This window comes from Clarias gariepinus, chromosome 17, assembly GCF_024256425.1.
Source record: "Clarias gariepinus isolate MV-2021 ecotype Netherlands chromosome 17, CGAR_prim_01v2, whole genome shotgun sequence".
Classification (NCBI taxonomy): domain Eukaryota; kingdom Metazoa; phylum Chordata; class Actinopteri; order Siluriformes; family Clariidae; genus Clarias; species Clarias gariepinus.
The window spans coordinates 15,017,845-15,035,618 of record NC_071116.1 but is presented as its reverse complement, the minus strand read 5'-3'; the positions used below and the strand labels follow the sequence as shown (position 1 = coordinate 15,035,618).

Here is a 17,774-nt window from a genome sequence, read left to right as displayed (position 1 = left end):
CTGTATACAGGGTCTCGGGGGACAGATCCCAGGAGACTTAGAGCATGAGGATGGGTACACCCTGAACGGGGTGCCAATCCATTGCAAGGCACACACAAATATACACACCCTCACTAACTCATTCACACACTACGGGCAATTTACGAACACCAATTAGTCTAATCTGCATGTCTTTGGACTTTGGACTGCAAACTCCACGCAAACAGACCCAGGGTGAAAATCGAACCCGGACCCTGGAGATGCGAGGTAACAGTCCTAAGCACTAAGTCACTGCGCTGCCTTATCAGCGGGGTCTTTTATTTTATCCATTCATCTTCTGTACCGCTTATCCAGTGTACACTCAGTACCTGTAGGACTTAGGGCACAAGGCGGGGTACACTGCATGTCTGGACTGTCGGAGGAAACCAGAGTACCCGGAGAAAACCAAGCACGAGGCGGGAACTGAACCCGGACCACTATGCCACTGTGTTGCCAACAGCGTGTCATGACAAACTCAAATCATTTTACAAGTGTCACTGAGATCACATTCTTTCTAGAATTTCTTGACTTGTGTGTGATTGATTAACAGAGAACTACATGAATGAGTAGATGTATAGGTGTTCCTATTAAAGTGGACAGTAGGTGAATTAAAAAGTGCTCCCAATTTGGATAAATCTTAAATTGAAAGTATTTTTTTTTTTACCTTTATAAGTATGTAAAAAATAATACTATGTAGTATTTTTAATTACTTCTCATTCGCTTATGTTTCTTTTTTGTTTTTGTCCCGTCTGATTTTTCGAGTATACTCCCCGCCTCGCCTGTATGTATCCATGACTACGCCGAGTGTGGGCGGGGGCTGTGGGCGGGGCGTGGCGGTGGGCGGGGTTTCTGTGGACCAACTCTTCCTCAAAGTCCAGCGCGCTCCCGGCGCTCACACACACACCTCCTCCAGTCTTCACCTCTGCGTACAGTCAGTACCCGCGACACTCCTCACTGAGCCTACACACAACTTCAGTCTCTCCGTTCCACGGCTTTTGCTCTGAAAAAACAACAACAAAGTGCTCGGACATCCTCGCTAAGGTTGAGACCAGCCCGTGTTTGTGGACAGGAGCCCCGGCTTTGGAAGGATGCGTTTAGTTTTCCTCTTCGGTGCTTTCCTTGGTGCTGCGATGTTTCCTCGAGGTAGGCTGCGTGATCCTTTATAAGCATACGATCTTTAATTCATTATAACATAGAGATCATCAACAAGTGGTGAGATCACCAGGCTTTCAGATATGTTTTACTTTAATTAATAATAATAGTATAATAATAATTATTTTTTTACTGAAATAGTCTGTAGTTGCTGTATAGCTGGTGAACATTATGAGAAATGTATAATAATAATAATAATAATAATAATTCCTACTTCCAAGGTCGTTGAGCTAATATTCAGCTTTAACATATTAATGGAATATGATTGAGATCAGCTGAAGGACAGAGTGTGATCAGTGACAGTATGCGTCCCTAGTGTGTGAGATTAGGTGTGTGACGCTTCCTCAGCATGAGCTCATATATCAGAGAACAGTGCGTATTTATTTATACTTGCCCGACTTTATTCATTAGTTTCGGTTTCCGAATGTTGCCGCGTTGTCTGTGCGCACGCAGGGTGTGCACGCGCGCGTGTGTGTGTGTGTGAGAGAGAGAGAGAGAGAGCGAGCGAGTGAAAGATGACGGGTTGTGTGATCATAAACACGCCTAGAAATGTATGAGTCAAGGTATTTTTTGTGCTTTGTTGACCTGGGTTTCATTTATGATATGACGTCACACGAAACCTAACTTCCTGGTAATAAGTTCTGTTCTACCAGCTACATTGTGTGTGTGTGTGTGTGTGTGTGTGAAGCTTTCTGCTCTGCTTGTTGAACTCTGTAGTATCATACATGCTTGGAAGGTTTGGGGGAATTTGGGTGGTGGCTTCTGCCCTCCTCACATCATTACCGAATCTTATCTACTGATAAACAAACAGATTAAGAAAGACAAAGGTTCTCAGTTAGGCATTCTTCGGAGATCCCCTGCTTTAGTTTCAAATGAATGGTGCGCACCCACTTACTGTGTACCTCCCACTGTATGGTGTGTCAATAAAATGATCTCCTGCGTGGACTTGGAGATAGAGATCGAATGTTGCCAGTTACCCATTACCCACCAATACACCTCATTTGCCATTTGTTATTTTAAAAGAATTGTATGAAAATAAGATCACACAGTTCCTTTTTTTTTTTTTTTTTGTATTTATGTGAACTGAGATTCACTCAGGTGATGTCATCATGACTGACATTGGATTTCCGAAGGCATGACCACAAAATAGAGGAAGTGAAAATGAGCAAGCCGAGAGTGAGATGTGTGTGTTTAGGTTATATACTTCAAATGTCATTTACTCTCTTGTGCCTAGATGTGACATTGCCTGGAAAGCCCGGGACTGATGGAGGGGAATCGTGATCTGAAAGCCCCTTGTTTTCCAGGTTTTTTGCATAATGTGCACACTGAATCGTTTATCATGGTACCTTGGCGGGTAGAAACTCCTTCAGGTTACTGCTCTGTGAGAAACTAGAGACTCGGGTGGTTACAACAGCTCTCTCTCTCTCCTTTTTTTTATTTTTATTATTTGCATACTCATTTTCTTGTAGCACAGGTATTGAATTATGTGAGTGTGTCTCTGCTGTTTTTTTTTCCCACATTCTGTCACGTATTAAAGCACTTCACCAGAACCTTCCGTTTTCCCCCCCTGTTTAATTACTGTGGATGTGATATGGGAAAAATCGGGCAACCTGAATCACATGGTGGGGAGATGAGCTGCTCGTGAAATCCTGTTAGACTGTTCGCTCTGGAGCGAAAAATGTCAGCAGCTGTTTTAGAAAAGAACTAAGCTTTTTAGTAGTTGACTGCTTTCTTAATGAGAAGGTAGCTAGGACTGAGAGTCGTTAGCTTGCTCTTAGGCTCTTTACAGGCAAATAGAAGGGTGTGTCCTTTTTATATTCTGCTTTAAGTCTTGCCCGTGGTTCTGGTTATGCTAGCAATACGTTTTCTATTTGATGCTTTAAAGTCCCTAATTTGGTGATGGAAAGCGTGACAAGTCAACCTTGATTTATCATGAAGAAAAAAAGGGAACTTGTCTAGGTCAAACACACCCACTTATAAAGAGCTTGCATCTCTCACTGGCCTCAGGTTTCCTCGCTTTGCCCTTGCCTTCACTCAGCTCTGTTTGTTTAAAGGCCACTGTTTCTGAAGTGCCGTCAGAAGGAGGAGATCAATCTTCCCTTTATGTGGGAAGACATTATTTTTGGTTCCAGCGTAGCAGGATTAAAGGTGTGCTACCACCCTTGAAACTCCAAAGCTTGAGCATTCAATTAATTTCTTTAAAACAGGAGCCAAGCCTTCCCTTGTTACTGCTGTAAGACTGACAAAGCTGTCAGTTATTTTCCATATCTTGGGTGCCACGTGTTAATTTGCCCAATTGTAAACAGCATGACTAATCTGCATGTTAAATGGGGAGCTATTTTGTGCAACGCCTTCCACTGTTTTTACACTCAGACGGCACTTACTCAGGACAATTATGATTTGTGGTTCCAGGCCAAATTTGGCATTGTATGTGAAAGGATATACGATTCAGTGCCAAATTTAGTGTATTGTATGAAAATGGCTTCAAGTCAAGAAGGATTTTATATTTATTTAATTTTTTTTTTGTGGGGAATGTTTTAATTGTTAAATAATGTCTCCGGTTGTTTGTGTTTTCTTCCTTCGACAGTACTTCAGCTCACCCATTCAAGGTGATTCACTGATTATTCTGTTTTAAGTGGGACGTTTTGAGTGGCGAGCATGTGAATAATAACTACAATAAAGTGTGGAAGGAGCCGAAACTCATCGAGAGAGACAGAAGGGTGGGGGGGGGTTGTTGAGTGGAGGAGAGAGAGATAGAGAGATATACAGTACTTGAGGAGAAATTTAAAAATTAAACTTTAATGGTTAGACAGATATGACAGAAACCAAACCGCTTCAAATCCAGTGAGGAGATATAACCGAACAAAAAAATTATGTGCTTAAAAATTCCTGACTATTTACATATTCATCTCTTTGTAGATGAAGTATTAACTGTCAGAGTGGGAGAGGGTGTGGGCATGATGGAAGAAAAAAAGAAAATGCTTTGAGCTTTTTTTGTGTGTGCCTCGTGCTTTTTAGAATGATGATTGTTGTTTAAAACCGGACGATTCCCTGAGATTGAGTATGTGTGGACATCACTCAGTCGTTTTTTTTTTTTTTTGCTGTGTATTGTTTGGGCTTCATGCATTTAGGCCATCCATCCACATTTTCTCTAAGTAAGGCATCCATTATTGCATTACTTATTCATGCGTCAGCAGGCAGACCTCAGCACCCTTAATGCCACAGCGTCAGAGATGGCTTTTACAGTAATTTCTTCTGTCCATTGGATAAATGAGGCATCTGCTTTTTTTCCAGAACTCCTCACCCTCTTCCGCACACACACACACACACACACACACACTTTTGCACAGACAGGGTGTTGTTGCCTGTGCAGTGAGCTTGTTCTTCTGTCATCTGCTAATGGATTAATTGAAGCCCTGGAGATGGAGGACCTGCTGCCTGAGCTTCTCTAAGCAATCATTTATTTAAACCTAACTGATCTTATCCACTCTGGTGCTTCCTCTCATTCTTTCTTTTCATCCATACAGCCATAATACAGCTTTCCAACATGCTGTTATCATTCCTGTAATGCCGCAGTGCTGTACGCTAGCCAGATGTGTCTATCTATCTATTTATCTATCTATCTATCTATCTATCTATCTATCTATCTATCTATCTATATATATATATATATATATATATATATATATATATATATACTGTATATATGCGCGTATACAGTATGTGTATATATATTACACCACACAGCAGAGAAAACGTTATTGCCATATTGCAGGGTGATAGATGACTGTGTTTGCTCCTGAACGGGGAAAGATTATCTTTGGCAGCCAGCAGATGCACCAAGGGCTGCATATTGCTTTGGCTCTATACGTTTATTCATGTGGGTGGGGAAATGACGCTAAGCATTATTTCTGGACTTGCTAACAAAGATGAAAATTCCCACCTTCATGTCCCAGTTGGTTTGGAATTCACCTTTTCTGCCGTGACCCCGTCACAATTCGAGTCCCGGAGCGTAGAAAGTCTGAGATAATTCCAAATGTCACCGAAGTTCCTTCAGGGCTGATCTGTTTTCTGCGTGTCAGGACACACTGTAAAAAAAAAAAAATCAATATCCATCAGAACAAATCTTCACTTATCAAGACTTACACACTACATTTTTTTGAAATCCTTGAGCTTGTGGAAGATAGTGATTTGTGTGCCCGCACATGCCAGTCAACAGCCAGCGTCTCTGTGCACCTTGGTGAATATGTGAGGAGTAAATCAGACACACATGACCCTGTGTGTGAGATATATATATACTGTACCTAGAGCATCATGAAATCTGTCAGGATGTGCTACGTGACTGTAATCACTGCGAGCCGGCGAAATTTTCCACTTTCAGCCTTTAATGAAATGTCAGTTCACCTTGTCCCTGATGGAGCAGTGTTTAAGGAGCTATAACTAGACTCTTTTGGTCTGCTTTTGTTCGTTTATTGGCCGTTAATATACACGTATTGATGTAGAAGTCGATGGTCAGGTCAGGGGATAAGCATTGATTGTCCAATTAAGCTCACAAACATGTTTCGGCGGCACGCACTCACTCCTCGGCTGTAACTCATGGCCGTAGTAATTCTGCTTGTGGGGCCTGTTTGTTCTTAGCCCACTTTTAGCAGCTATTATGTGGTTGGAGGAGTTTCCTTTATATGCTTGTTTACCGGGATTGGGTTATAAATCAAGCCACGTCTGAGACGCCCTCATTGATTGTCTGCAAGATAATGCTGCTAATTGCGCACACCGTTTTCAGTGTTGTGCCACACGGGACCGCGGATTTCCATCGGCGTCGATGTAAGCTACACGGATTTACTTGTTAACAGCCCCTGCGCTGATTTAAAAGTCGTTCTGTGGATATTTTTAGTCGTAAATTTCTTTATTCATGTTTAATGTTTGTCCTGATATTTATATCTTCGCCTGAAAAGGTCACATATCACAATAAGAGATTTCTTTCTTTTTTTTTTTACTCCCCCTCTGTCGTCCTGCCTTTTATATCAAATCCTGTCAAATATCCATCCGAAGCTTTGAGCATATCAATTCAGTTTGACATTCAAAGTGGGCCAACCTTTTTAGGCAGCCATGGAGATGCAAGATAACTGGATAACTGGCTTTCGCTGTCTGTTGCTTTGATGGCGTCTGTGATGCGCAGCTATTGCATTTCTCCATGCTCTACCTGCCGCGCTCTCTTTCTATAAGTGACACTCTGAACTCAGAATGACACGATTAAGCCCCACCTCCATATTTCCTTTTCCTTTTCTCACCTTGAGGCCCCTTTTAAACCCCTTGACTCTCCTGCTTTTAGGTTTGTGCTTCATGTGTCCGAGTGATGACTACGTAAAGTGGTGACTACGTGTGTGTCAGCTGAAATTGTGATGGCTTGAGGTTATCACCATCACTGCTTGGGTTTTTCCTACCTCATACTACAGTTATATAAAAAAAATCCTTCTCACATGCTCTGACTTGGAACAATGTGGGCAGATGATGATAATAGCAGCGTTAAGTCATATGCTTATTGCGTCCTTTAATTGTGCCCTTTGTTCTGTCTCTCTTCCACATTGGGTGGAGGTCAGGTCAGGGCATTTGCTTTTCAGCTTCGATTGAGGAACCGATCCACCAGTTCCTTTGTTTAAAAAAAGCCAAACACTTCTGAAGAATTGCCGTGCATGAGTTCCCCCTTTATGAGCGGACATGACGTCTTCACCACGTAGCTGCGGTTTGAGTTAAAAACTTTGTGGGGGGAAAAAAAAGAGAAAAACTGAATAGTCATAGGTGCTCGAGGTGTTTTTTAGAATAGCCATTAAAAAGTGGATGTTTGCCCGAGTATTACTCCTGACAGAAGATGTGTAGCCTTGAACCAAATTGCATTGTGTCTGGAAGCTCAGTCTATTAAGTCTGTCCTGTGTGGAAGGCTGGGTCGATGCCATTTATCTCTCCCGTGTGGCTTATCGCACTACATAACACTAATGAAACAGGGTCAAACGGTATCCCCCAGCCGCTCAAGCCGTCCTCCCCCGACTTTGTTCTTCTGTTTTATTACCACTCTCTAAATTACACTTTTGAAAGTTGAACTGTTTGTCTTTTTTTTTTTTTTTTTTTTACACTACAATCTGTATTGAATTGAATAAGACAATCGCCAGGAGTTGCTTATGATAAAAAAAATGGAGGAAAAAACATCCAGATCCACCACAGATCAGACAATTTGACAGTGTTATCTCTGAGTGGGAGAGGGAGAGCGGGGTTAACTGTGGGTTTTGTAGGATGTTATGGAGCCTGTGTAACCAGACCTAATTAATGCTCGAATTGCAAGGGCAAGCCCAATAAAAAAGCTGCAGGAAGGAGTTATTATGCTTTCTGTGGTTAACATTCTCCCTCAATTAAACGAAATGGGCTTTAATTAAAGATTGCACATAAATTCCGTTGTACCGTGCGGCTGGCTATACGCTGCCTGTTTTTAATTCTCTGAAAAGAACATTGCATGATCTCTCTTATGCGGCGATATGCCATTTTACCGGATTTTACCAAGAGCTCGACTCCCACAAGGCCGAGAGAGAGAGAGAGATGCATCCGTTCATGCGATAAATTAGTCGCAGCCCCTGCATACCATTCAAGCAGTGTTGTGCTGAAGAAAAGTTTAAGAGTAGAGAAAGTTAGGAGTAAAGCAGGTGTGGATATGCACTGACCCAAACTCTCTCTCTCTCTCTCTCTCTCTCTCTCTCTCTCTTTCACACACACACACACATGCAATATTGCAAGAATTCTAATGAGCAAGAGCATTTTAGCTGGATTTTTCTTATATAAACGATGTTCTTTCAAGTCTTACAAATGTTAAATCTAGGGACTGTAGGGAATTTGGACGCTCTCTACGGAATGACATGTTCCAGCAGATGCAGTCTTGTGGCCTCAACTGGCTGTGAATTTTAAACTCTGAAGAGAACATTTGGGAACACCTAAGGGTGGGGATGAAGTGGCAGGGTTTATTGAGTGCTCTTTATGCTTTCACTTCAGAAGGGGAGCTTAGGTCTAATCTGTTTTTAGATTAGACCTATCAATCCTGCCATTGGGTGGTTTTCTCTCTCTCTCTCTTTCTCTCTCTCTCTCTCTCGCACATTTTCTCTCTCTTTAAAATCTTGCAGAAAGTGCTCTTTTGGTTTGACACTATTTTCCGGAATAAAGACTGGACAGCAAACCAGCAAGCCAAAATGGATTAATTAATTATGTAGAAGAAATTAAATACAATAACTTCTCTAGACCCATTATTACCTCGAGACTCATTACAGGCATGGTCTGGTGCATGGTAATGTACTCTAAAAGCACTGATAATTTCGGTTCATTCAAAACCATTTCCTTACTAGGGGTAACAGGCGAGGTTTTTCTTTCTTTCAGGCCGACCAATGAAGCTTTTTTGCCTGCACTTCTCTCTGACCTCAAAAAGGAATTGGTGCTCTCTCTCCTGTTGAAGGTGTGGCCCAGACTACACTGAAAAATGACATGCGGCATAATGTATCTTTTTTTATACTGTAGTTTGACAGCATTTATTAATTTGTTTCTTTTCTTCTGCATGTTCTTAGTCCTGCCATGGGGCTCCAGCAGGAGCTGAACAGAGACCCAGAACTAGTCTCTCCTGGGATCATTCGAGGAACCTATTTTATTTCTCCTGTACTTGCAGTTTTAGGGTGTTTTTTGTAATTAATAGTTTTTTTTACATTGAGAGCACTCGACCTTAAAGTCTGGTCCATTTTGATTAAACGGTTCACGTTTGAGATTCGTGTCCGAGTCCACTAGAAGAATGATACGCTATGGATCGAATTAGATATGGACGTAGATAGCTGTTTAGACGCGATGTCATCAATGCCGTCTGTCTCCTCCGATATCTGCCACTCTCATCCTCCGACCTACACAGCCATACTTGTAAAGTAGAAAGGGACACGAGAGCGTTTCTCTTGACATTTTTCCCGAAATATCAATAATATTAGAAGATAACTTCCTTCCTTCTTGTGTTTAATGGTGTCTTACAATTTAAGTATGTGCATACTGACACCTGGTGTATCGGAGGGTTTAAATACGCAAGTGTACCAGAGAACAGAGAACAAAAACCAATGTGGACGCTGGCCAGCGTGGGAGGGGGACAGGGGGACAGGGGGAGCGATCATTCCCGATCATGTTGATCGTCAATCATACCTAATGTGAAAGCACCCTTAATATTTGGGTTACATCTTGTAACTATAGTATACAGTAGTAACAAACACTGACCGTTAAACAGAGAGATTCATCTGTAATCTAAGCTCCGGCTTCAGCACCATACGCCTGTCCAGAGACTGTAACACTCCTCGCTCTTTGTATTAAACAACTTTTAATTACATATCATCTGATCCAACTCAAATAAGACACGCAAGTCTACTTAGTGAGTCAGTAAATGGTAATAACACCTACTATTGCTTACAGCAACACTACAGCAGGTGGACACGATTTATACAAGGGCTTTCTCTCGCTTCACACCTCTCTTGGCAAATGCTTCTGACCTCATGTGCCAAATGTTTTCGTGATGGCACACTCTATTCTGACTAATATTAAACTCCTAAGGGTGGGGCGGTTCTTGCAGCTGCTAGTTTCCCCCCCTTAAAAGGAAGCACCTGTATTCCAACTTGGAAAAAAAACAAAAACCCAAGCTTGTCTCCGAAGAAGTCTCCGAGTTCTTCTCTGTATCTCATATTTTCGGAGTTTACCTCAAAGCCTGTTCCTGCAGCACAGTAGTGTCTTAAGTGCTTAGAGGCTGTGTTTGCAGGTGGGGAGCTTAAGATTGCTTCTCTCTCTCTCTCTCGCTCCATCTCTGTCTCACTTTTTTCTCGGAGTTCACTTTTGCAGATGTCCATAAGATTTTTGCAGTGTGTTTCGGGGAGATAAGGAGCGCCGCATTAATCACGCGCACGTTCTGGCTAGGAGACAGACGCAAGCAATATGCATGGAATTCGGGCCACACGCTGGTCTAATGACTAGAGTTTGTAAGCATGGCTATGAAATTGACCGTGTGAATAAAATGCTCTGAGATCTAACAGGAGGTAAAGATATGAAGATATTTATGTGCAAGTGTTTATGTATATAACATAGCACGGGGTGTCAAGATTCGGTCGTAGCATTTGTCCTTACTGGAGACACCTGAAAAGCTGTTTCTGCTTTATCAGGAGGGGTCAGAGTGAACATGAGGAAAATGCCATAGAAGGCAGTTCAATGAAAGGTAAAGATGTAGCCATGGTAGGAACGAAACAGCTGTGCGGCCAGAAGAAAACCACTTTATGGTGGGACTATTCAGAAAAAGGGCTTTGGTTTGCTTGGTAGAATTAGGATTAGACTTTTGAGCAATGGAAAAAGGTCATGTGGTCTGATTTCAGAAGAATGGGTGTGGCAGGGTTAGAAAGGAAAGCACAAGCACCCATCATGCGTAGTGCCCACTGTACAAGCCTCTGGAGGATGCTTCACTTGGTCAGGTCTAGGCTCCGCAGTAAATTAAAGTCACATGATGACATGAATGTACTGAATGACCAGGACATGACATCAGTGTGTGATGGCACAGGACACAAATTGTGAAAGAGTGGTTCTTCCAGCCTGAGGAACATTTTTTTTTCCCACATACTGTAAACTGGCCTCCACACTGTGTGCGGTAATTATGGATGAAGGTGACTGAGTGAAATCTTAGAGTGTGTGACTAAGAACTACACTCTTGACTTAGTGGTGTAAAACTAGCATCAACTCATTTTTTTATTTTTTGGGGGCTAAAATAGCCTACATAGGATTCAACACTGTTCTGTCGAGTCCAGATGTTATCGTGGCATCTGTTTGATACAATCAAGTCCATGGGCTTCAACCCTCATCTCTGGCTTATGTTCTGCTCTTCTTCAGAATTCTTTTCTCTTGGGACACAAGACTATATTTGCTGTAGTCTGTCCTGTCAGGCTCTTATTTTTGATTTTCCTTCCTCTGGATTGACTTTAAACCTCAGACGCCCTTTTGATATTCATCTTCTTCGGGATGACCCGAGTGACCTGTTTTTTTTCTTCCCCCTCTTCACGCCATCAAATCATGCCGCTTCAGGGAGAACAGATGTCATTCGGGTTAGTGGCAGTATTCTTTCTTTCTCCGCGTGTTTCGTCCAACAGCTGAAACACGCACTGTGACCCCTGTAGACTGTGTGCCTGATGTGCCATCTGGGTGACACTGTCCCATAGAGACCTGCTGAATGTCGTGTGTGTTAGCCAGGCAGCTCTGCGCAAAGTGAAAGTTTCGACTGGCAGTGTTTGTTCCTTCCCCTGATTTTGTGCTGATATGGAAAGTCTTCTTGGATGTGATGTTTAGTTTTGTACTAAATGTCCTTCAGGTGCTCGGCTTTATTGAAAAATGTGGTCCCAGTTTGTGTTGCCGGACATGAAACAGAAGCGAGCTTTTAAAGCATATTTCACGTGTAGGTTTTTATTGTAACACAATCCAGGGTGCTTTCCATTCGGGTGGTAAGGGGGGTATTGTTGTTCTTTCCCTCTCCCTTTCTGTTTCTCTTACGTGCTCTTTCTCATGCCGGCGTCTGCACCGCTTCGGCTCACATGATTAAAACAACAAAGCAAAGCCGGATTTATCTCCTCTTACGGTTCAGGAGATTCTTCGGCTTGGTTTCTTTCCTTTCAAAATTTCGAATGCTTATGAAACAGCAGGTATTGCAGCCTGTAGGCAGTGTGTACCGGCTGGGATTTTTATTTTTTTTTGCTACTCAACTTGCTGCCTGAAAGGGTGTCTTTGGCATAAATGCACAAGGGTTCAAATGTAGACCGGTGTTATTAGTTGTGCATTTGCAATTGTAATGATTTTAATATTATGCCTGATCTATATATATATATATATATATATATATATATATATATATATATATATATATATATATATATATGTGTGTGTGTGTGTGTGTGTAACCTGTCACATCAAATCAGGTATGATGTCACATTTTGGATGATTTGAATTCTGCATATTTTCAAGATTCCTGTTTCATTAAGCTCCTTTTTGATCCACAGTTTATTACCACATCATGTCTGATTGCTGAGATATGGCCAGTGCAAGTTGATTTCCTAGGAGAGCCTTTGAAAAATCAATAAAAAAATTATTTTTAGAATATTTAATTTATAATCCCGGAAATTGTGGAGGGTTTCTTCTTCCTTACTACATCATTGTGACACCAGGATTTCCCCGCTTTTGCTAAAAATAACTTGGAGTGTAGATTAATAGCCACAATATACTGTAGCATGTTTTTTTTTTTTTTTTATTACAGCTGAAGTAGTGTTCACTTAAGTGTCTTAAAACATTGGTTAGAATGAAACTTTCTCAGTTCTACTGAAGGATCTCTGGTATTAATTAAACCGATTTTTTTGAATATTTGATCAAGTTCACATCTGTACTTTGGCCAGAGCGCAAAACTGTGCGACTTAATACTTGACGGGTCACATGTATAGCAGAGACTATAAATGTACAAGTAAAGGGCTGTAGTTTAAGATTCTGCTTTGCTTTTTGTCTAAGGGAAACTCAGTGGACTAGAGAACGAGCTCGGGGCTAGACTCTTTATCCCAGACAATAAAGACTTTTCATGGACATTCAGATTTCTCATTTTATTTACCATCTCATGTCTGAGTTAAGAACTGCCAACATGACTCTTTGTTTTTTTTTTTAACCACTATAAATTGTCTTACTTGGAAAAATACGTGTTCAGCATTAAAATATAACAGTCAGGATTCTAAAGCAAGGAATGTTATGTACAGTAGTTGGATCTTGGCCTAATTCCACCACTCTAGAGGAAGTCATACTCATACACGTATGTACTGTGTCATTAACCGCAGGACAGAGTGACATCCTGTTGGACTCGGACAAGTCAAAACTTGTGGTGGGCATAATTCCACACACGCACGCACACACACACACATTCTTTGATTTCATTTGCACATGCACACTGTCCGATGTCTGACTCATCTCATCTCATATCGGAGCACTGTAGAGATTCACTCAGGTGGATGGTTTTAAAAATAACAAAGTTAAAACATATGGCACTTATAAAGGTTGTTTATTTTCCCTCCAGCAGCTCTTAACTACAAACAGATGCATGATGGCACTTCAGCTCTCGGTGTGGCATAATGGGGGAAAAAAATAAAGCAGTAAGGGAAACACAGAGATACGTACATGACACAACTCAATATTCGTAACACGATATTATGTGACGGTTGTGTGTGTGTGTGTTGTTTTTTTGTTTTTTTTATTCCGGAGATTTCTCCCAGACGAACGGTATCTTCTTGCTGGAGGTGCAGACGAGCACGGCCGCCTGTCAGGCAGTCGGAGCCATAAGGGGAATCAAAGAGGATTTACGGTTATGAAGATTCGGGTTCTGTGTCAGATCCCAATCTGAGCCCTTGCTTTTGTGTTCCTTTGAAGAAGGCACGTCTTAAATCAAAGCATGTTAGAAAGGGGGATCATTATAAGGGCTTTATAACGGCTGGGTGGCCGTGAGCGTCTGGCTTTTTGCCGGGGGAAGTGAATTTACCAGTTGCATTTCGTCGTTGTTCGTATATGAAATATGGATGAGAGGTTTCCCACACACCTATTTCTATATGATACGCTCTCATGAAATAACACTCGAGAAACGTCAAGAAAATGAAAAGAGGAGACTTGTAGGATGTGATGTACAGTAGTGAGACTTTTTCTGCTTTTCTGCCTGCCATCCTGCAGCGGCCTTTCTGAGCCGCACATACGGAGGCTGTGTTAAATCCCCCATTTCAGGAATTGCTTCAACTGCCAGGTCAATTGCTGGAACTGCAACAGAAGCTCGGAGATAACAGCAGTGCTACAAAGAGGCTCCTACTGAAACAGAGCAATATAAACTGGTTTACTCGCTCCACCTGGAACCAAGCCTTCGCCTCACGACTATATCCCGACAGCTTACCGGTTCTAAACTACGCCGAAATAATTAGACAATTTCTTGCGATTCCGCACATAAGCCAGCATCGGGAAAAAAAAATCTTTCATTCAGGTTTTATGTTGATTCTTAGCCTTGTTCAAACACACTGATGTTAAACCATCTGATCCGCCACAGCGAACCCATTTACTTTCTGTCATGGCTGAGATAAAACAACACCGGGCTATGTCAGGAGGAAGCAGGAACAAATTTCGAAAAACCGGGTGCGGGATTCTCAGAGGCAGAGCCGCGTGGTAATGTATTCCACACCGCTCTAAAGTTATTAAAATGAAAGTACTCAAGGATCTGTGATTCTAACACCTTTAGACAGGCAGCACGGCTGTCATGAATTATGCAGCGAGTCTCAACCCCCCCCCTCAACCTGCTGCATGTGAAGCAGCAGCACTAATGGTCAAACTGTTCTGAGGATGATGTCCTGGAGTAAGGAGCCACTCTCTAATTTGACCCTTAGAGAATGGTTGTTTGGCCTGCTAGACACCTTTGACAGTTGACACAAGATGAACACAACGGATACCCCTCTGGACTGAGCCACATCTTGACTTCTGTGAGAAAAAAAAATAATAATAATGAAGAAGAAGTTGGAAAAGCACTGAAGCTAAGTCGAGTAATTACCGTAGTCGAAAATGACAGTCTAAAGGCTCAACTGCCTTTTATAGACTCTAACCGAATCCATATTCACCCACTGCTCTGATTATGCTCTCGCCTCCGGCAAATGTCGCACCGGAGGATGTCGAGCAGGTTTCACAGAGTCGTCTGTGGTGGCGGCTCTAGATTGGTGCCATCACCTGTCACAACCCCGGCAACATTCCTGCCAATCCCATATTTGTCCCTCCGCTATTTTCGGAAGACTGTATTTCTCCCTCATCCGGCTCATGTTGCTCATTCATTTTTCCTCAAAACCTGCAAACTCAGACTGACCTGAATGTTCACATTCCATCATCTGGCACAGGCAGTTAGTCATCACCACTTATGAGAGGATTTACACGTAACCCTTCTAGCAATTCGGTTCCATGTGTATGTTTTCAACCCTCGGGCGTTGTTACGAGTAACGAGGAACTTGGACGTTGTGTCATGCTTTTATTTCCTGATTTTTATCTGGTGCCAAGTCTGGTATCTCTCGCCGTCTCTGTAAGTAATGTGGCCAAAACACAAGATTGGCAGGGACCCAAGACGACGTGAAATATCAAAGAGCTTCCCACGCATCTCCGCATCATGCAGGCCATTAGGAGGTGTATTGTCTGTTATATGTAGCTAGCTCATCAGAGAAATCATCTCACACCGAGCCATATTTACACGCGCTCACAAAAATATGCCTATGCATGCGGGGATCTGGGAGCGGGTTTTTTTTTTCTTTCCCCTCCCAGAATCCCTTCGCCATTACTCAAGCCTACAGCTGGCTACATGATAAATTGATAGGAACATTTCTCTCTCACACAACAGTATTGAATAAATTTGGCCGCATCTGAAATGGCAGCGCAATATGAGAAGGAGCGGAGAGTAAAATAAACTCGCAGGGAATTTCATATTGAATAATGGATGTGTCAAAAGCCATTAAGAAATCATGTGGATTTTGGCTCCCCAGTTGCCACAGGCGGTGACGAACATATCAATAATAAACTATGTGTCTGATTCATTGAATCCTTGTCATTTGCTCTGTATGGCTGCTTTTAAGCTAGCATCATCCAGACTCAATTTAAATCCTGTTGCTAATTAGAAAATGCTAATCCGGTCATGTATTCGCAATTGCCTTTTCCATTTGAGCGCCCGAAAGTTATGGGAAAAACTCGAAATTCGGTTGTTCGGAGTTCAAATTCCGGTTGATGCAGCCGGAGGTCCAGAGAGAGCAGATTGGTCGAGCTCTTTCAGAGGGGAGGGATGAGAGGTACTTGGTGCTCCCACATTAATCACGGCTCTACAGCCAATCAGGGGCGTCTGTGAGCTTGCGCAAGTGGAAGGAGCGGATAGCGCTGTCCTGCAAGTGTGTTACGCCGCCCTCAACGGTGCGTGAGCGAGCAGTTCGAAAAGATGCGTTCGGAGTTTGGTCTTTGGCCCTCCTGACTGAGTGGTACTGTAGAAGTAGCCTTAATGTGGGAGCCCCCTAGTTAGCAAGCTGCTAATAAGAGACGTGTTGCATTAAACACATTGATACAGTATGTGACTAGTCGTGCAAAGTGGTAATGGAGTAATAGAGTGAACTGGTGACAGGAACATGGGCACCCAAGGTTCATCTATGCCCCAAGGGGTCCCGAGGCCAGACTGTCTGGTGTAATTCCACAGAAAAGAGTTTAAAAAGTCAGTGCTGGCCTTGATAGAAAGGTATGAGTGCATCCCAGCCTGCTGTGTGTGAGATTATCAGGCAAAGAGTTCAAGGTTGTTGATCTGGCTTCCAAATTCCCCAGATATCAATCGGACTAAGCATCCATGGAATGCACCGGGCTAGTTTGGCCATGGAGGTAACAACCCACAGCAAAGGATCTGCTTTTTATATCATAAAATATATATATAGAGATAGATATAGATGAATTAAAGCATAATATGAGGCATAATTGTTTTTCTTTTTAATGATGTCAACACAGACCATTTTTGATCTACCGTTGCTCGAAGAAAAAAAAATTACTGACCTTCTTAGAACAATAGTGAAATAAATAATAATAACTGGGTTACTTTATCATCCTGGTAATGTCAGATTTTAGTGTGACAAATGATGTTTACGTATAACTGAGCTACAGTATGAGTTTTAGTACAGATTTAATTATTTTGCCTGTTTATTTATTTTTTTATTCAAAGTGGGTGGAGTTTTACCAAAGTATATGTGGATTTTGTCGTTGTGAACTGGCAACCCTGATGATCACATGACAGAGAGAGAGAGAGAGAGAGAGAGGGAGAGGTTAAGTGAGTGAAAATGGTGAGGTTTTCACTCAGCATCAGGCACAAATATAACGCCGTAAAGTTAAATTTTATTTCGAGTTATGATGGATTAGCAATTAATCTGCTTTCGCGTACACGCCGAACCATGGGGAAAGTCCCGTACGGATCACCTATGTGTTCCGTTACACCACTACTGATTGGATATGACAGGTGAACGTTCTGGGGTGTAACTCGCTAAAAAAGTGCTCGTTCCCTTAGCGCCGTCTAGACGTGCTTGTTTTTTTGTTTTTTTTAATCAGAGCTCCAGGTTCCATCCAGGTTGTTCGATTAAATGCTGCAACCTGATGATGGCATATGATTCAATTAAGATGAAACCTTTTAATCATTAAAACTCTGTTTTAGTTTCTCTCTTTTAGTATAAAATAAGTTTGGGTTCTATAAAACATGATACTCTTTAGCTAGTAATGCAGACTGATGCAATCCTATTTCAGGGTGTGTGTGATGTGTAGAGTTTACCAGTAACACCAATAGAGAATTTTGCGATATGCCTGTCTCAGAGATGAGCGTAAGCGTGTTGGAAATCCACCTTGACGTGTCTGAGTTATGGAAGAGTAAAGTAGTAGCAGGCTCTATCTCAGGGCACTGTCATCAGATATTGCACTGGTGATACATCATAGTGTTTGGGTCTTATTTTGAGTGTGTGTGTGAGTGT

General features: G+C 42.1%; 1 protein-coding gene across 2 annotated transcripts in view; it reads left to right on the top strand.

Moving 5' to 3' along the window:
• Positions 1-913: 913 nt before the first annotated feature.
• alcama (activated leukocyte cell adhesion molecule a) overlaps positions 914-17,774 on the top strand; it is a 75,278-nt gene continuing 58,417 nt past the window's right edge. For both annotated transcript variants that reach the window (XM_053516269.1, XM_053516268.1), the window contains exon 1: positions 914-1,161. In XM_053516269.1, the coding sequence (XP_053372244.1) occupies positions 1,107-1,161 (55 nt within the window). In that variant the 5' untranslated portion in view covers positions 914-1,106. The remainder of the gene's footprint in view (positions 1,162-17,774) is intronic.